The sequence below is a fragment of the Parasteatoda tepidariorum genome, chromosome 4 (assembly GCF_043381705.1).
Source record: "Parasteatoda tepidariorum isolate YZ-2023 chromosome 4, CAS_Ptep_4.0, whole genome shotgun sequence".
Classification (NCBI taxonomy): Eukaryota; Metazoa; Arthropoda; class Arachnida; order Araneae; family Theridiidae; genus Parasteatoda; species Parasteatoda tepidariorum.
In genome coordinates, this window is record NC_092207.1 from 69,009,223 (window position 1) to 69,030,649 (window position 21,427).

The 21,427-nt window shown below is 28.8% G+C and overlaps 1 protein-coding gene across 3 annotated transcripts in view; it reads right to left on the reverse strand.

The window, feature by feature from the left end:
- Positions 1–19,765, reverse strand: part of LOC107445141 (pancreas transcription factor 1 subunit alpha) — a 33,758-nt gene extending 13,993 nt beyond the window's left edge. Inside the window, exons 1-2 of one of the 3 annotated variants that reach the window (XM_043049320.2) lie at positions 19,351–19,765; positions 2,208–2,299 (exon numbers count right to left, since the gene is read on the reverse strand). In XM_043049320.2, coding sequence (XP_042905254.2) covers positions 2,208–2,228 — 21 coding nt within the window. In that variant the 5' untranslated portion in view covers positions 2,229–2,299; positions 19,351–19,765. Of the gene's footprint in view, positions 1–2,207; positions 2,300–12,294; positions 14,713–19,350 lie in introns of those variants that run through there. The other 2 variants (XM_016059479.3, XM_016059483.4) reach the window with 2 other exon arrangements.
- Between the last annotated feature and the right edge of the window lie 1,662 nt (positions 19,766–21,427).

The window sequence follows — 21,427 nt, forward strand, 5'->3', positions numbered from 1 at the left end:
ATAATATAATATAATGTTAATATAACATTAACATAAAATAAAGAAGCATTTGAACTTTAAGCACCCTAAACGTCTCATTTTACGCATAAATTTTTAAAATTCCATACTTTTCTTTTGAATTTGTGCATAGTTTCAAGAAACTCTTAGAAAAGTCCATCTAACGTTGAACTATAATATCAGTCCCTGAACTATAAAATTGTTCAAATTTTAGGCAAACCTATAAGGTATAAAATTAGATCATGATTTGGTTCAAGTAGAACCATAATATAGTGTAGTCAAGTTTAAGAGGTAAAATAATATGGTTCGACTTTGCATCGTACTAAAATTTCAAAATATTAGCACAATATTATTGCTCACCACTTTCCAAATTTTTTAAATGTGTAATTTCAATTTTTAAATGCATAAAAACCACCATGAAAGACCACCTCTAAGTAACGACCTTCTCTATTTACGACCACTTGTGGACGGCACAGAATTTTTGACATAGACTTTGTGTTGAAGGAAACCTTTAGGAGATACCATCAAAACCTTTCCCAGTGATCAGGAAATTCTTACCAACAAATGCGGAAAAGATTAATGAAGAAAACACAAAAAAATATCTTAACGAAAATTATTAGCGAAACAAATAAGAATATTAAAATGTATTCAAATTATTTGTATGAGGTTCATATTTAGAGAGCTGTTTTTGACGATTTTTGAAAAAAGATTGACAACCTCACATGTTACAGTGAGAGTGCACTTAAGTGCAGTCGTCTTCAGTGCAGTAAAGTCGTCTTTAGTGCAGTGAGAGTGCACTAAAGACAATACTATCAATGATTATTTTGGATTAAGTTAAATTAGAAAAAAAAAGTCAATTTAGAAAGAACTAAGCATTTCAAACAAACAAGCCTTAAAGGTAAATAATTTTTATGATATAAAATTAATTGCAAACTTAAACAAAAAATACAATCGTTTACTTATTGAAGATATTTCTATTTTTAATAATTGATAAATTTTCTTTTACGCATAATTATATCAGTAGGGTTCATTCACTTTGAAGCTAAAGTTTACTCATCGATCCCGTTTTCATGAAGCCAACAGAAATGGCATTTCCTCACCAAGGAAATGACACAGAGAAAAATTAAAATTACTTGCAAAAAATTATGTACCTTCCATAACATTTTGAAGTCAATACAAGTAACCCCTAAAAGCGACCAACCTCCTTTACCGACCATTTTACTGTGGGGACAGAGAGGTTTCACAGTACAATACAACTCAATATATCTCGTATAGAAGAAATCTTACTTAAATCCTATTGCATCAACATGCTTTATTTTAATGTTAAAAAACCTTGTCTGCAATAGATATTATTACCCCTATGAAGTTTGTTGACACTTTTTTTTTAAAAAAATACGCAGTGCTTCTTAAACATTTATTAATTTGTAGTAACAATTAAACTTCAAAATTGTATGCTTTTCTTCAAGCATGCTTCTAATTTTTGAAAAATTCAGCATTATTCAACATCCCAGCTTATTTTCATAATTAGTTTCTTCAACATGAACAATAAGAATATTTTATTTCAAGAATGTTTTTATTTCATAATTATTTCAAGAATATTTTTATTTTTTTGTTCTTATGGTATTCAATTCAGGAAAATTTTGTCTTCTTTGTCCTGTTTTCGATTAGAGTGAAACATTTTTGGATGAATGCGTGCCATTTTTAAAAAAAAAATGTTTTAAAACATTTCGATTGCAATTTAACAAGTCTGTAAAATATAAACAGTTGTTGAAAAAAAATTCCATGCTATATACTGTTTTTACGTAAAAAATAAAAAGAATTGTGCAATTGTAAAGAGCTATTTTAACATTTAACTAGGATTCAAGACGCTACATATTCCAAATTGCTAGAAAAGTTAATGAATTATTATTTTTTCACATTCTGATCCTTGCTGATTGGTTTGTAATTTTCTCTCATTCTGATCATTTCTGATTAAGTTGTAATTTTTCGCATTCTGATTAGTTTGTAATTTTTTCACATTCTGATCATTTCTGATTCATTATAGTTTATTTTTTTCACATTCAGATTAGTTTGTTATTTTTTCACGTTCTATTTATTTATGATATTCTTTTCACATTATGATTTTAGATTATAGATAAATATGATATTTTACGATAAACACTTTTTTCCTTCGCTTTCATTCTTACGTTTTAACTGTTACAGTAACTTACTTCTGATAAACAGACTCCCATAACGCATACACTCCATGTTCGGGGATCATTAATTACAAATGGATATGGTTTTTTCTTTCCACATGCAATCTCTATTTAAAAAAAATAATGTTAATACTTTACTTGAAAATGACAATAATAAAAGATATAATTTATATGAGATACAACAAAAATATAAAAGAATAAGTTTTAATACACATAGTATAAAATCTATGTGTCATAAAAGCATAAACCTATGTGTGTTAATTCAATGACAATAAAATAGAAAACTGAGGTGTTAAATACAATACATTAATGGTGAATTGCAAGATGATAATTATTTTAATTCTTCACTTTTTAAGTGATAAAGCCTATATTTAAAGTACAGTATTATACATTAATACAATAATAATATAATTATAAATTGCATTAATGATTAATCCTCTTTTATTCAGTTTTTTTGCTAGATAATTATTTTCTTAACGATTTATCAATTAAATAGTTTATTTATGTATTAGTTTATTTATTAATTAGTGTATTTATTTATTAGTTTATCTACTTTTTGTTAAGTTTCTAGTATCTTTTAATTTTTTACAATTAATGCGCAAAATTCCGATTTTATAGTTTGTGTTTGAAGCAGCATAATTGTATCCGGCTCTTTTACTGCTAAACTCAACTCACTGTTGAACCCAATCTCACACAGAAAAATACACTGAGTTTAGAAAAAAAATTTATGAAGACTGAACCGAAATAATATGTTTTTCTAGGAGCATAAAATTTATGCGTTATAAAGGAATAAAATTATATGCATCAATTTAATGACGATGAAATAAAAAACTTGTGTGTTGATCGTGACACATAAAAGGTGAATTGCAAGATAAAAATTATTATAATTAACAGTGAATTCGTCCCTTATTTTTAAGTTTAAGAAGTTTCTACAGCTTACATTTAAACTACTATATTATGCTTTAGCACAGCATGCATTTAACTAGTTAAAACTCGAATCATGCAGGATGTGAAAATTTTTGCTAAAAATACCGCTCCTACGCCATTTTAAAATTTTTAACTTTGAGAATCATGTTTCTATCCGTTAAAAAAGACGTTGGAATTGGAAAATTTCAAATCTCCTTAACTGTAAACGTAATTGTAAAGGATGGACAACCGTTTTTAATTTTTTTAAAATAGTTTCTTGAGCACATACCTTATAGCAGTGTTTCCCAAACTTATGACTTTCGTGTACCCTTTCTAAATTTTTCGTAACGCTGTGTACCACTAATAAAAAAATGAATGTATTTTTGACTATTAAAAATTTGCAGAAAATTTTAAAATCACAACTGGCTGTTGACACCACTAACTGTTAACTCCGCAAAAAATAGCCAATAAAAAATATGTAATCGTAAATTTTCATGGCTAGCTTTGTTTTTAAAGAAATTTTTTTGAAATTTTTTTTTGTTGCAAGATATTTCGCATAAGAAAGCGAATCCCAGCTGAAATGTTCCCGTACACCCCTGGGGGTACGCGTACCACACTTTGGGAAACACTCCCTTATAGTAATAGATTCATTCATAATTTTAATTCCTGTTTTATCAGACGATATTCGCGGTGCCATCGAACCAGTCTGTATAGTTTACCTATATAAAGAACTCCCCTCGCTCGAAGTCTAAGGCTATCTGCTGCAATGGAAACAAGAAACAGCGCATTTCAAACAGGGGAGTTTCTTTTTCTCATGATTCCCTTTCTCTCACTGACCGGAGTCAAAACCTGTCTAAAATAATGACCCAACACCCCTACTTGAAATATTTAAACCTCGTAACCATAGTCACCGTCACCACTCCAAATAAAAGGCTCGGGGAGCTTTGACATAGACAAACTGTAGATGAAGCTGAAAGCCAAATTTTTTAACGCGGTGTATTTTTACCATCAGCAAATGGAAGCAAGAGTTATAGGAGTACGCGGTACGCTGGTTTCAGCATTGATTTTAAATCGAATACAAAATTTTAAGTTTAGAAAATCCATTAAAAATGATTGTAAATTCGATTTTACGTGAAAAAAAAAATTTACCCTAAAATTTTTATACCGTCATTTTACGGTAATATTTATTTAATTACTGTAATTCAGAGATTTTACAGAAAATATGGTACTTTTCCATTTTGCAGGTGCAAATAGTCTCGGCTATTTTATCTATTTATTAAAAAAACAAAATCACTCTTAAAAAATCAAAATAAAAGAAAACTAGTTGAATCTACTTGCACTTAGTATCACCTGCTCTGCCAAAATGGAAAAGAGCCTTTTTTTTTGTTTCATTATTTATAAACTTTAAAAGTAGATTTATTCCGTCTCCCTTTTTCAAATTAAATTTAAATAACATACCTAAATTTATTTAATTTTAATGTAATTTAAATTTTGAAGTACATATGTTTGGGTTAACCTTTTATTACAATAAGAGTCTCCGCCTGATTGCATTTGCAGACAAATTTTAATTTATGAAAATGATGCTGAAGATTTACTCAGCAAATTCTGCTACCGGGAGTGCCCGCCTATTTTTTACCGGAATTTGATCCAGAATTTTTTACAGTGTAATTGCGTTTTTTCTATTTACCTTTGAAAAACTTCAACATCACACTTAAATACATTGTCACTAACATATTATTTGTACGAGAGATGTTTTTTAAGTAAGAACCGTTTGGTTGTGTACACTAATAGGTCACGCATGCGTCTCAACGAGTGCTTGGGTATCGCATTCCTTGGGAAAAACTGTGCTCAGTAGCAGCTGTGTACGACCAGTTCTGTGTCTATAAAATGTTCAAGTCTGACAAATCGCAAGCCCCGTACGAAGTACAATCAATGATGCGCTTTCAGTCGGCGAAAAACCTGTCTTTTGCATACATTCACCGGCAGATTTGTGAAGTTTATGAAGCTTCTTACTTGCTTAAGTTTGGCTAAATTTTGCTACTCCATGAAAATGACTCTCCACAGCTCAATCATGAACGTTATTGGACACTTTTGGCTGGGAAGTTTTGTACCACCCTTCAATACAGCCCAGACCTTGCGCTAAGTGATTTTCATCTTTTCCGATATCTTAAACATCATTTGGCGACAACAACTACAACAATGATGACGATGTGAAAACGGCTGAGACCTCTTGGCAACCGGAACAGGTAGCAAGTTTCTATGAAGAGGGTATTCTAAATCTAGTTGTTTATGATAAGTGTTTAAACAAACTTGGCAACTAGGCTTAAGAAAATTTTTAAAAAATAAATAAATAAACGTATGTGGAATCTGAAAATAAATTTGCTACCTCAAAATTTTCTTCCGTTTGGTTTTTATCTTCAAACGGCCCTTACTTAAAAAACAACCGTCGTATTATAGTTATTTATTACAGTTATTATCAACATACCTTTCGAATCTCTCCTAGCAACAGCAACTAATTGTATGTATCTTGCTGGTGAAAATGCAACAACAGGTAAATCAGCCACGTATTCCTCTTCTTTTTCCGGACACTGCATAATTTTCGCCAATGTCCCGCGTAACATATTTTCTATAGAAATCGCATCTGATTTGAGCACGCAGTGCAGAAACAAAATAATATATAATACAATGTGTGATTTGTTCATAGTGGTGGTTAAACTCCTCAATAAAAGTAAGCACTTTTAAAGTGATTTTTTTATTTTCTGGAATATTTTATATTTTGTATATACAACCTCAAATGAAAATGCAAATCATGTTTTCTAGAGTAGATATGTTCAGGTATTAAAATAATTAAAGGCTTTAAAGTAGTTGTAATTTATTAGATTAATCAAACTCTTATTATTAAAAGTGCTGCTTTAATTCTTAATTTTTAATTGTTAATATATTGTTATAGTTAGTGCCTTCCTTAATTGTTAGTAACAAATGCTTACATGACTTTTTATTGTTGTCACTAAAATCTATAATATCCTATCAATATCTATAATATCCTATAACCTTCATTTTATTAGATTATTATAAAGAAAGTCTGGCATTTTTGACAAAGATTCTAAATATACACAATGCATGGTTCCATGAATCCTGTTTTAAAAGGCTATTTTAAAGCTACAAATTAAATTACAAATGGGAGGAATAATGACTGTATTTTGCAATGTTAAATCTTTCGAATTGTTGTTCTTATATTGATAAAATTCTTATATTGTTTAAAAAACTTTTCAGATACACTAGTTTAAAACTACCATAAAATTTGTTCAAATGTTCGTGAAAATATTGTCACGCTTATTTAATTATACTGAGCTGTTTTCTTTACATTTAATTGACAAGTTTTTAACGAAATTATGAGCAAATGAAAAATATTTAACCGAAGCAAAAAATGCAGAATTCAAAAAGTCTTGATAAGTATTTTTTAAACTAACTTTTTTTTTTAATTTCTGGGAGAGAAATTAAATTTTTCCACACAACTAAATGTCAATGTTTCGAAAATTAAGGAAAAAAAATATTGGTTCTCTCAATAAGAACAAATTGATCAATAAATAATTTAATTAATCGGTCTTTTCCATTAACAAATAGAATATTTACAGTATTACAGTAACACCTAAACGCTCTCGAATTACCTTCTAAATCGGAGAAAAGAGAAAAACATCTGAATTATTTATCATTCTTTTCAACACACAACATCAAATAGCATTTAATCGTCTTCGCCGTTTTCTCTTCATGAAATAGAAGCTCTTCAATGAACTCCTTCATTAATTATTTCACTGGTGGGTGAAAAGGAATTAAATCTGTGATAATATTTCTATTTTTTAGGCAACAAAAGAAGCTCTTACATGTTCATCCCAATTGCTATTCACGAAGTTTCAGGCGGCCTAGGTTAATACAAAGATTTTCCTGAATAATTAAATGAGCAAGAAGCCTCGTCCTTTGTGAAAAGGCTTTGAACGGGTGCATGAGGCAAGATGGATAAAAGGTTGCCTTGATGTGATTGACAGAAATACGCGTTTTCTTTGGACAAAGATTTTCTGTCATCAATCTTACTAAATACTTTAGTGCATTATTACTGAATACATTGTACTACAATGTATTATTCAAGCTAAATATAGTTGTTTTCCACAATTTGGTGGGAAAATATATTAAAATATAAAGCTTTTATACTATTACTTCGAATATACGAGAATTAAATGTGGTTTTTATACAAAAACAATAAGTTTTGTTTATAATTATCGATGTATTCAATCTACCGAAAGCTCATCGTTTTACAGAAGATCTATGTTTTAGAGTTATGTTGATATCGTTTGTTTATTATGTATATTACACTCCAGTATAAATGATGTTTGCATATTAATATATTAAAATATAAAGCTTTTATACTATTACTTCGAATATACGAGAATTAAATGTGGTTTTAATACAAAAACAATAAGTTTTGTTTATAATTATCGATGTATTCAAACTACCGAGAGCTCATCGTTTTACAGAAGATCTATGTTTTAGAGTTATGTAGATATCATTTGTTTATTATGTAGATTACACTCCAGTATAAATGATGCTTGCATATTAATATATTAAAATATAAAGTTTTTATACTATTACTTCGAATATACGAGAATTAAATGTGGTTTTTATACAAAAACAATAAGTTTTGTTTATAATTATCGGTGTTTTCAAATTACCGAACGCTCATCGTTTTACAGACGATCTATGTTTTAGAGTTATGTAGATACGTTTTAGAGTATGTAGATGTACGTTTGTTTATTATGTATATTACACTCCAGTATAAATGATGTTTGCATATTAATATATTAAAATATAAAGCTTTTATACTATTACTTCTAATATACGAGAATTAAATGTAGTTTTTATACAAAAACAATATGTTTTGTTTATAATTATCGATGTATTCAAACTACCGAAAGCTCATTGTCTTACAGAAGATCTATGTTTTAGAGTTATATAGATATTGTTTGTGTATTATGTATATTTTTTGTGTATTATGTATATTTGCATCAGATATTTTTTAATTTATAACTTTTCTGTAGTGGTCAAAAAAACTATATTATTTTTGTAGTTTACTACAACTACTTTGTTACAAATGTAATTAACTAAAACTACTTTTTTTTTAAATGTAGCGACTACTAGCTATTTTCGAAATGTAGTTACTACTTCACCACTTTATGGAACCGAACTTAGCTTGAGAAATTAATTTACAAGAACGTTCAAAATGATTTTGAATAAAAATTGGCTTACTTAAACATAAAGAATTATTTAGAAGAATTTATTCATGTTTAAGAGAGCCAGTTTGTTATTTTAAAACATTATTTTTTTGGAATTTGCTCATTTAATTCAACTTTTCAGGCCCTTCTCGACAGCGAATATTTAATTTAAGAAATACTAGGAAATTATCAAATATTTGCTATTTCGTGAAGTGTTTAATGCTCTTGTATTTCTTCTAAGAAATTAAATACAATTGTGTCAAATCTCTGTGTAAATATACAGTGAAAGAATCTTTGAGAAAGAATCTTTGTGAAAGAACTTAAAATGGGTCACTTCTTAAGAGAATTGAAATTTTACGGGCTTGGCTTACTCGAAATGGAATGGAAGGAACAGTTGCTAACGCAAACAAATTCCAAGCTTCAACAATCAGTCAGGATCGAGATACCCACACTATGCCACTTGTAGGTATCCCATTGCAGAGTTTTGCAATAATCTATTTCAAAAAATTATCATAGCAACTGCGGTCATTTGTGAGTAAAACGAGATGAGGGCAGATCCCTTCTGTATAACATTTTAACTAGTACACTGAGGAAAAAATTGTTACTTTGACATTTTAATTTATTTAAGATCCTGTTATGGTACACAAAATCGTGTTTTAGAAAGTTATTTCATCTAATGGTGTTCAAAAACAAATTCATTGGTTTTTTTAAAAAATAGTAGTTCTAAACCATAGTTCTTTTCTTTCTTTTTTTAAAAAATAGTGTTCAGAAATTAGTACCAATAGCATAGTTCAAATTACAAACTATATCATTTGTTATTATTACATTATCACGACATTTTTTATTATTACAAACAAGTTAGTGCAAATAACATAATAGTTACTTCCATGACATAGTTTAAATATTTTTCAGGGTAGAAAATACTTAGCTTTGCTGCTGTTATATAATTTAAAAAACTTTGTACTTAAATTTCAAGACCTTGTCCAATAAATTAGCTCATAATATACTAGCATGTTATGAATGCCTGCACTGAGAAAAAAATGTGGTCAAAAATATATTAAAATTTACCATGTTTCTGGCTTTATGGGAATACCAAAAAGCTTGATAATTTATACAGAAGCCCCTTGATAATGATTTTGGTAAAATTACGATAAATACGGTTTCATAGTCTGTGAAAAACTATGTAAACGTGGTAAAATTTGGTTATAGATACCTTATAGCATGGTACCATTAATTTGGTTGTATTTTTTTATTAAATGTATGGTAATAGGAATCATTTAAGAAACAGAATTTCTGGTAAACCGTTACCATATTGACAGAAAAACTAACAAATTAATGATTTAAAATCGTATGTTTTGTTTTTATTAACCATAATTATGGTTTTTGTTTTCACCTGAAGTGTCATTAGTATACAACACGGTAATTTTACCAGAATTTTTTCACCGTGTACAAATATTAACTTTATTTAATTAATTAACTGTTATTATTATTTAAAGTATCTGACTAGTGCAAAAACATGATTCTGGGCAAAATTTTCGAAATTGAGTTTAATATAAATTTAGAATTCCCGCAATCATAGCTTTCTAAAAATACTTTACTTTTGTTTGAGCTCCATTTATTTACTAAGTTATAGCAGATTTTGTGTAACACTGAATAGACTTATAATTTTAAGTCTCTTAATGTGTTTTTCTCAAAATTAGATTTCTTAACTTATTACACCACCTTAAGCACGATGTCTCATATTGTTTTTAAAACAATTCTCTACAATTATTTATGAGTGTTTATGATTATAGCACACATGTTTTAAATTATAGACTAAGAGAAAAATGCAGAATTTCATTTTTTATGCATGTTTTTTTGTAAAGAGTAGTGTGGAAATTATCAAAAATTTGCTTTTTTAACTACATTGATCCCTAACTCAGTAGTATATACACCTGCTTTTAAGATAATAATTCAAAACATAGTTGATAGCCTTCTAAATAAAATACTAAGGATTTTTTTGTTTTAGGTTATATAATTTTCTTTTTACAATGTTTAGGGTATATGCAAAAAATGCCTCATTTTTACCTAAAAATGGCATAAGAAAATGATAATAATAATATATTTTTTCCTAGTTTTATAAGTTTTTACACACAATGAAACAAATAAACTAGTTATTAAAAGTTTTATATTATTATTTAAAGAAAAGTCGTTGAAACTAGTCGGATACCTTAAATCTAAGGAGGCAAAGGAAACTGATGCGTGGAGCTCAGGCCCTCCTTCCCCCTCCCTGGCTACCGACCCGCAAAACGCCGGAAGTAAATAAATAGTAGAATATTACTTTAGTTATGCTCATGAAATGAAAAGTTTCGCGTTAAATCAATTGTATAGAAAAATTTATGGAATCAGGTGCAATGTGCAATATTCTTCCTCTCAATTGATTCAACATGAACACGAACCTGATTACACACCACCTGGATTCGCGAGATGGCTGTGTTTGTATGCATTTAAAATTAACTGGACACCGGTAAAAAAAAATATAAAAAAAACAAACCCAGTTGTTTACTCTGAATATAAAAATATCCTATCATATCTAATATATAAGAAAATAAACTACATTTAGAATTAATAAACGTCCCGAAGTATTGTAAAAAAAAAAAAAAATTATGCAATTGATTAAAAATTTATTATGATGTAATTCAAAGTATGTAAGGCCGAAATTTTAAAATAAATTTTTTAATTTAAGTGTATTTATAAATTATTGAAACTTATATTATTAGAAACCGTATATGATATCCATATTTCTGGAAAAATTTTCTTTCGGAATATTTTACCTTTTAAAATTTTTAATAAGGAGGATAAAAAATTTTATAAAATTGATAATTTATAAATTACCAATTTTATAAAAATTAATATTTTTTCCAGATAAATTATATTGGTGTGCATTGATGAAGTTTTGTAAACACATATCGCCTTTTTTAAAAAAATTCAGAACTCTTTGTTCTTTGAAACTTATAACATGAACTTCTCGTCGACAAAATATTTAGAAATTAATGCTTAATTAAAACCGAAACACCCTGAATAACTTCTGATCCAATGATCGGATCTTCACGTTCTAAGACTAAATCTTAATGGTTTGAGAGGGTGGCCACAAATAGGCTGATAAATTAACAGGCAATATTTCAAGTTACGAAATCAGATACAAAAGCATACTTTCTCTAAATAAATATGCCTTTTTTTTCGATGGATTTAATTTCAGACCCCCAAAATATAGGGGGTAGCCGCAATCTGAGAAATATGGCCTCCATAGTATAGTTCGGAGACCACGTCCAAAATTTGGACCCTTCTAATGTTAATTTTATTTTTTGCGAATTTTGCCATATCTCGAGAACTTTTCAAGCGAACTGAAGATTTTTTATACACAATTATAAAATTCGCTTATCCAAAATTAATAAACATTTAATATTTTTTATTATTTCATTTGAAGACAGTCGAAAAAATTTGGAATTTTAAGATATACAATGTTTTACATCATTTTAAATAATGTAATTTTACATGTTAAAATACAAAATTTGAGCGTAATCGGTCGAATAGTTCCTGAGAAATCGAATTAAAAAGAAGCCGCTTTTTTTTTCAGCAGTTCGAATCCGTCGGGAAAAAAAGGTATGTTTATTCAGAAAAAGTACGTTTTTGTGTTTTATTTCGTAACTTAAAATATCGTCTGTACTAATTAATTAGCATATTTGAGGTCACCCCTTTCAACCGTTTAGATTGAGTTCTAGAACATGAGGATCCGATCATTAGATCAAAAGTTATTCAGAGTGGTCCGTTTTTTATCTTACGCACTGTACTTAAGATACATTAATTATTAGGAAATTTTTCAATTCCCCGTGATTTAGTTAAAATTCAAAACTAAATATGTTTTTACATTAACTTAAAAGACATCGGAATAATGAAGGTTATCAATGATAGTTTATTTATATCTGTAAATAATTGTTAATTCAATAAATATATTTTAAACATAAAAGATATTTCAGCAATTACACAAAAAGAACAAAAACAAAGTATCATTAAATAAACATACAAAACAATATTTTGATTATCTACTATAAAATTCCTGCTCAAGTGATTAATTTTTGACCCCTCAGTCTAAAAATTTTGAAAATTGTTTCTATTGTTTTAAATTCCCATTTACAAAGAGCTGTCTCTTAAGTGCAACGACTTAAACAAACAATTTAAATAATAAAACATAATAAAATAAGCAAATTATGCATGAATAATTTTTTTAAATAAAAGATATATATAATAAAATATCAGTTGCATACAACATTGGCAAAATTTTCAGATGAGTTCCTTTTTTAATAAAACAATATTCATTATTTAATTTCATTATATCAAAAAACAAACTTATAAACATAAAACATATTGTCAGTAGTGAATATAATGTAGTTAAATTATTTAATGACGAAGAAAGTGCTTTTATGAATATAACTAATTTTGATCTTGTTAAATGTTATACTTAAATAATAAAACTTTGAATATAATATTAATAATTGAATATGTATTAATAAAATGCAATGAATCCCTTAAAAGTTTGAGTACATCAAAAACACAAAATTATTTATACAAAGCATTTTTAGATTTGAGAGCAAATATTAAGAAAATTTTTATGAATATAATTTATTTTAATGTTGTTAAATGTTACTTAACTAAAAAAAATCAGCTAAATACAGCCTAAACAAAATTTTAATAAATTATTTCATTTTTATTAAGGTATAACTATTATTTATATGTTTCAATATATAAAGAATACAAATTTATGAACAATTAATTGTAGTTCTAACGTTTAATCATATTGCGAGTGTTCTTATGAAATTGATTTCACTGTTGTTACAAAACAATATTATAATAACTTCCAAAACTCATTTGAATATAATATTAAAAGACTTAATATTCATAATATCATTTTTAACAATACATAATAAATCATTTATATTGCAACTTTCATTACATCAAAATTACAATTGTATGACCAATAAAAAAATATTTAGGCACCGGTGAATAAAATGAATAGTTCAAATGAATATTGTGCGAGTCTTAACGAATATAATTAATATTCATGTAATCATGATAACCTAATTGGGAATAAAATTTAATGTCTATACTGCAAATAATATACATATGATTTCTAAAATGATTGTTTATGAATTTATATATTACACAAAAAATATTAAAACATTATTTCATGTCAAGCTTTAAAACTAAACCGAAAAATTCCTTTTTATGAATATGATTTATTTCTATAAAAAAAAATTTTTAAATGAAAAAGCTTCAGTTATTGATTTATAGCTTTAAATGCATTTGTTGTAAGAATTTATATGATTTTTTTATTTAAAATTTACCACTTGTAAGTTCATGCGCATTATACAAATTATTAAAATTAATCCCGGAACATTGGTTAATCAAACAAAATGAGAGTTAAATGCGGATAAAATGTTTGAAACATCAATAATCTAAAGTTATGACCCTGGTTCCTGGTACTTATATACATACGCTGCAATTATTGTAATTTAAAATTAAGCCTAAAAACAGGCCTGAAAATTAAATACGATGAATGATATTCAAACTTATAATACAAATTCAAAAACACTTTTAATTCGAATCTGTATCAGAATGCACGCAGCCCATATTTTCTTTGCTATCGTCCATACCATCATTTTTCAACATGTCCTGTAAATTGTTAATGTATCTAATCGCCATTCTCAAAATCTCTACTTTAGATAACCTTTTATCTTTATCTTTTGCATTTAGAGGGATGTGACTCTTTAATCTTTCAAATCCATCATTCACATTTCTCACTCTTTGTCTTTCTCTTTCATTCCGTCTCCTGATGAAAGAAGGCTCGAGCCAGTACTCATAAGGCGAGAATGGAGTTGGCAGAGGAATCTTACAATGCGGTGCAAAAGGATCTTTGTTGCCTTTTCCATCTCCACTTTCCGAGTCAACGTCTCCAGGGCTAAGGTTACTACAGCCAGATAATCCCATTTTGTCCTCGTCGTCTTCGTCATCATCCTCGTGGTCATCCATTTCTGGACTAGTTAAATTTCGAGGTGTGACAGGTGGATCAGAAGGTGGACCTCCATTAGCGCAGTTCTCCAAAACGACAGTTGGACCCAACGGTGGCATCATGTTAACAAAAGAGTAGTGTGGCACAAGCTCACATGGAAGAGTTAAGCCGAGGTTAACTAGCTGTTCAAAATCGTGTGGCATGACGTCGGGCGTTAAGGGAAGAGGTGTAAGCATAGTGTATTCCGGCATTTTACCAGAGGACATCTTCAGCTTTTGTGAAAATGAAAATGGCACCAGAGTTTCTGTAAAAAAAAAAAAGTTATGAATGTATGTTCCATGAGTCTGTAAAGTAGAAACAATTTGCCGTATAATTATTTCAATGTCGAATAAGTTTTAAAGGCAGATTCTGGTAGAGCAAAATAAAGTATCAAAATTTGGAGTTTTTGTATTTTTGGAAGTTTAACCTGTTGCTTACGGCTGGTACAGTATGTCGACCACATGTGATTGTACAGCATAGTACTCCGTAAGCAGAGGGTTAATGCTATTTAAAGTATTGAAAGTACTTCATTATTTAAAGTAATTCAAATTTTGCAAAAATGTTTAAATGCTTAAAAATGAAGTGGCATTAGAAACAACAACGACGAAATTTAGTCTTTACTCAACAAATTCCTGTCAACCAACAAAATCCGAAAAAACATTCTAAGTTCAATCCCTTTAGGACACTGACCAGAAGACTTGCCAAATCACGATCCCGTTCTTTTCTCTCATTCAAGACAGTTAATTTTCGTCAACGAAGTTCAATTTTTTTTAAATTGCTTACCGTTAAATTTTGATTAGTTTGAAATTATTAATTGGAGTTCTTGAGTGGTATATCCTTCACCAATGCTACAGGATTTAAGTGAAGATATTTAATGTCACATTTCTTCTGGCACTACAAACTTTAGTGAAATACCAAAATTTCTCCATCATTCACAGGCTGTGGAAAGGTTCAGGATTACTTTGAAATCATAAATTAGAATTCTTGTGTGGTATATCCTTCCCCAATACTTCACGATTTAAATGAAGATATTAAATCACACATTTCTTCTGGTACTATACAAGCTTTAGAGAAATTCCAAAATTTCTCTATCATTCACAGGCTGTGGTAATGTTCAGGATTACTTTGAAATCATTAATTTAGACTTCTTGTGTCATCTCTGGCCCGGACCTTGTCCTTAATGCTTAGAATAAAATCTACGAACATGAAACTAGAAATGGATATTTTCGAGCAACAATAAAGTTTAGATCATCAGTTATGACTCATTTGTCCAAAATAATATATCTAAGATGTAGTAGATGTAAAAAAGGAGCTTTAACAATGCAGTAAACCGAAGAATTCTACTCCAATGAGAATCAGGAATTGATTTATATATAGCTGTAAATATAATGTAAATATCCCACCAAAAAATTGAGTGGTTGGATAGATAGATTGTAGGAGGTGGAACTAGATATGTAACTATCTTTACGTGGAGAGTTTTGGGTTCTTCTGATCTAATGAGTGGAGAGATACGCAGTAAAAACTACAAAAAACATGTAAACTTTTTTTTTTCTAAAAATTTGCACGAAGGTTAAAGAATTAGGTTATTGATCATGATTTAATTAATTTAGGTAATTCAAGCTATCAAATAAGTATATAAAATTGGTTATTTTCAAGTTTTAGCAAGCTTAAAATGTTTTTTAAAGAAACCGTAACTATTTTAAAGCTTTCATTAATTTTAAATACCATGCGAGAACGGAAGATGTCTATCGATTTTAAAAATCGTTGCGCCATTATTATATAGTAGACAAATTTTCCGCTGTGAAGCTTTCCGAATTTCAAAAATGCATTTTTTTTCAACCAATTCTAATGAATTTTCTGACCAAAGAAAAAAATTCCAAAGAACCAAGTAATTATTGACAATTAACAAAGATTCCGTCAATTTAAGTTTTAAAAAAATAGTTCACAAAATGTTTGCGAATGGCATACAAAAAAGCAAAATTTATTAATTGTAGAAATCATTTTCGCAGCAACATTTTTTTTTTTTTTTGTAAATTCAATTGCGACAGTATCAGTATTTAATCATGTGATCATTTTTTTAAAAAAATCGTATCTAAAGTATTGTTGCTGCTTTAGTTATTTTCAAAATCAACTTTCGTTGTTACTTTATATTGTAAAAAATTTCCTTGACATTTCCATGTGTAACAATTTTTATTTCTCTCATACTTCGTACATAGTAATCTAGAAAACATAAACTAAACATATGCTAAACATCTATAATAACATTTACCAACATAATATTTTACATATATATACATATACTTAACATGAGATTATTCTCCAAAACAAATTTAAATGAAACAATAGAGGATACAATTGTCTCGGCTATTCATTGGCTATGGACCTTATTAGAACGCCTGATAAAACATTAAAATAAATAACTATTCTGTGTAACACAGTAATTTGAATAATTAAAAATTATTAGAATAACTTAAGAAAAAGTAAATGTTGCTTTAAAATACAAAATATTTTGTTAAAAAGATACAAAATAAAAACTGAAAATATTTTATTTATTAAATAAAACTAAACGAACTTTTAGTTATATATTCAATATTTAGTTGCATAATATTTAATGATATATTATGTAACGAAACTCTTATAATCATCATGGGAGATATTTTCTGAAACAATACGTCAGTAAGTTTCAGCAAATATCACATGGTTCACACATACGTCACATATCACATGGTTCAAAAATACGTCAAGGCGTTATAAGTAGTTAAATCACGGGCGTCGATGGCGGAGAAAGGTGGGTATATGTCCCCCTCAATAATTAAAAATCTCTTAAAGTCCCCCTCAATATTTCTGACCAATAACGAAAATTTTTATCATCATCGATTTAAATTCATCAAAGGGAAAAACGAGAAAAAGATAAAAATAAGCAATCATTCTACAAATATTTAGCAGACATAAGAATTTTTATTCTTCTGTAAGAAATTAAGAGACCTATTGTAACTGTGTATTTTAATTTCCTCCCCCTCAAAATTTGGTCCCCTGCTATGCCCTCGATTTAAAGCTACAAGATTTAAACAAAGAAAAACCATATAAGATAGAAATTTTCACTAAACGCAGTAGTCTACAAATCGAATTTCAGTCGATTAAAACATTTTAATCGACGTAGTTCTAACTCCCTTGAGTTAGAGCAGTGTTTCCCAAAGTGTGGTACGCGTACCCCCAGGGGTACGGGAACAGTTTATCGGGGGTACGCGTTCTTATGCGAAATATTTTGCAACGAATGGAAATTTCAAAATTTTTAATTAAAAACAAGGCTAGCCATGAAAATTTACGATTAAGTATTCTCTATTGTCTATTTTTTGCAGAGTTAGCAGCTAATAATTAGTGGTGTCAACAGCCAGTTGTGATTTTTAACTTTTGTGCAATTTTTTTATAGTAAAAAATACATTCATTTCTTATTAGTGGTACACAGCGTTATGAAAAATTTAGAAAGGGTACACAAAAGTCATAAGTTTGGGAAACACTGAGTTAGAGCAACAAGATTTAGGCAAAAAATCACACAAAATAGAAATTGTCACTAAATACAGTAGTCTACAAATCGAATTTTAGCCAATTAAATCGAATTTCTATCGAATTAAACGTAAACTCTGCGAGTTATTTATAAGTTATATGTATATAATTTTTTTTCTTATGTGTGAAATTTTTTTAGAGAGCTATTGTGACTGTGCATTTTAATATCTTCCCCCTCAAAATTTGGACCCTGAGACGCACTCGATTTAAAGCTACAAGACTTAGCTAAAACTCACAAATGATAGAAATTTTCACTAAATTCAGTAGTCTACAAATCGAATACCAGTCGATTGAAATGTGAACTCTACGAGTTATTTATTAGAGATAAAATATTAAAATAAATAACAAAATTCTACCGTTTTCGAGTGAACTTAAATGACCTATACCAGCGGTTCTAAAATATTGTTTCGCGTTTGTTTGTTATTTACTTATTTCCTTTTTCGTTTTCATGTTAATGTAAACCATATTTCAGATCATTCATTTTCAGTTCATTTCGTGCATTAAAACCAAATTAGGAACTCGACTAGACCTATACATTCAACTGTCAGGCATAAAAACCAATTTCAAAACTAGTATTGATAAAACAATATAATAAAAAAATTTCAATCTTCACTCATGCACAAAATATTAGGGGGACCAGAAAGTAATGTCGTTTAGACGCATTAAATATTCGTTAGTCTTAAAAACCAATTCATTTTTTTCGATTCATTCTCGATCCGGCATTGAAAGGTTGTTGCTAACGAGGGTGAATACATTATTGACTAAAAATAAAATCTTGATAACAAATATCAAATGCACCGAAACGACATTACTTTTTTGTCCCCTAATATTTTCAAAACAATTTATAAAATTAAGATCAATACATATTTTCAGAATAATTAATAGTCTTCCGTTAATTAATATATTCACAATAGCTGATGAAACTTATTTATTAAGTCTCAGGGTTCCGTCAAAGAAAGCTCGATTATTTAGAGTACCACAGTAAAAAAAAAATTGGGAATCACTGACCTATACTATAGCTAAATTATCGAAACAACTCATTAATATTAATTATATGAATAATGGAATACTCACTAAGACTTGGAAGGAACTATAGAATCCAGGTCTGGAACATAACTTCTTAGCTTGACCCACCCGACGTCAATAAACTGTATTCATAAGTATCCTAGTACTTAGAAATGAAATAGTACTTAGTACTTAGAAATTCTCGGGGTGCCGCCAAAAGTACCTCGAACATTTAGGGTTCCACAGTTGAAAAAAAACTAAAAACCGCTGACTTATCCGCTAAATTATCGAAATAACTCATTAATATTAATTGTATAAATAATGAAATACTCACTAAGACTTGGAAGAAACTATAGAATCCAGGTCTGGAACAATACTTCCTAGCTTGACGCACCCGACGTCAATAAACTGTATTCATAAGTACTCAGTACTTAGAAATGAAAAAAACTACTCTCCTGGGATTTTGCAATCTCTGGAGTTGGACATAATCTCGATGTTGTCGGTGGCTCTCTATTTTACCGATACACTTTCACCTGTTACAAAATAAACATATCATTTTGTTTATATCATGATAGCAAAGTAGTAGAAGGATGTAGTTGGACCATTTAAATTTTTGGTCAGAGCAGGGACAATTGATTGTAGATACAGGTGCCATTGCGTCACGGTTGAGGACAAGGCGGGGCTTAAATGAATCAAACTCCTCCCCTTAACAGTACTTTTTTTTTATTATTCTAGTGAATTAAAGAATTAAACGACTGGGTATGCGTTTCTCTTCTTAAAGTTGGATATAATTGTAAGTTCTGCGAAATTGTTTAACGTTCGTATTCGAGCGGAAGACGTTTTCGTGCTCCAGGCGATACTGAAAACGGCACCATTAGGACTCAATTTTGGTTTAAAAAAATCTTTTTTTTTTTAAATAATTTTAATTAATTAGTCGCTGTAGTCATAACGCAGTAGAAAATTGCTTTTTTTTATTCTATGTCAACCCAAAATGAACATTTAGAAAACATAAGAACAGCAATTTACGCATTCATTGTTAAAAAAAAAAACTGTTCGTTTAGTCAATGAGAATATTACTTTTAAGTATTCTAGAAAAAAATATTTATTACAGGTAATATTTTTAATAAGCATAATCTAATACGACACACAAATATATGAGCATAAACACTAAAATTTATTTTTTCGTGTTATAGCAGTGGCAAGAAACAGTTTTACAGATTCTTCAAAATTATTTTATTATTTTGCATTCAATAAAAGTCGTCATTTTGTTAAAAATATTTTTGAAAATGAAAAATTGTCGTCGTCGACTGCTGTCAAATAATTTATAGGTTTATAAACATTTCTGTGCATTTACAAACTCATTCACTGATTCTACAGTTCACTAAAATGCCCTTGAGTGACTCGCCCATAAACAAATTCACAGCTATTTATTGCTGATTCGTTCAAAATACACCCATTCACTGATGCATTGATTGGTTTGCTTACAATTCTCATTTTTACTTTATTCAGACGCTATATCTAAAATCGTTTATGATAACAGTTCTCATTACAAGTTGAACTTGTAATAAAATGTTTCTGAAGTTTTCTATCAGAAAAATAACCGTTTCAAATAAATTAAAAATGACCTCGTATAAATGTACAAGCAAAAGAACGGACAATCACTATATATTTCCTTTTATATTTTATAGTAGAAAAATCTATAGTAGAAAACTATGAAACAATTACACTAGGGAAAAAAAATTTTCCTATTGCAAAACATTGTTTAAGAGATCGTGAAAATTTTTACTTCGTTAATTTCAAATCTGCAATTGGTTTATCTTTCCAAGCTGCATTTTTTTTTTTTTTTTTTTTTTTNTTTTTTTTTTTTAGTTACATTTTTAGTTATTTTTTCAAAATGTACAAGTTTAAAAACCTTATACATAACAGAGGGTCGCACAAATGTTGCAACAAACTTCTAGGGGAGAGGGCACATCATCAGAATTAAAAATGTACAGGAACCCATAACTAGAAATGACGACATACGCCGCTAGAGGTGCTTATCTATTGTGAATTTCTGAACATTTCCTCAATGGGAGGTGCCCTTAGCCACGTAGGACGATACATCCGGACATGGTTTCCTATGCAATTTTGTTCCTGATGTGCCCTAACTCCTCAAGAATAGAATTGCCCCAACTTTTATGCGACCCCCTGTTGTACATAACGTTTTTAAGCTTGTAAATTTCGACAAAAAATAGACTGAAACTGTCATTTTAAAAAATATATATATGTGTGGCTTTAGGAGCAAAACTAATTCTAGATTTATAATCCTCACAACCGAATTATGTAAGATCAAAAATTTGTAAAAATGCCACGAAAATTTGTTCCCTGCATTATCAAATCATTTTAAATAATTATTGATCACAGACAAAAAT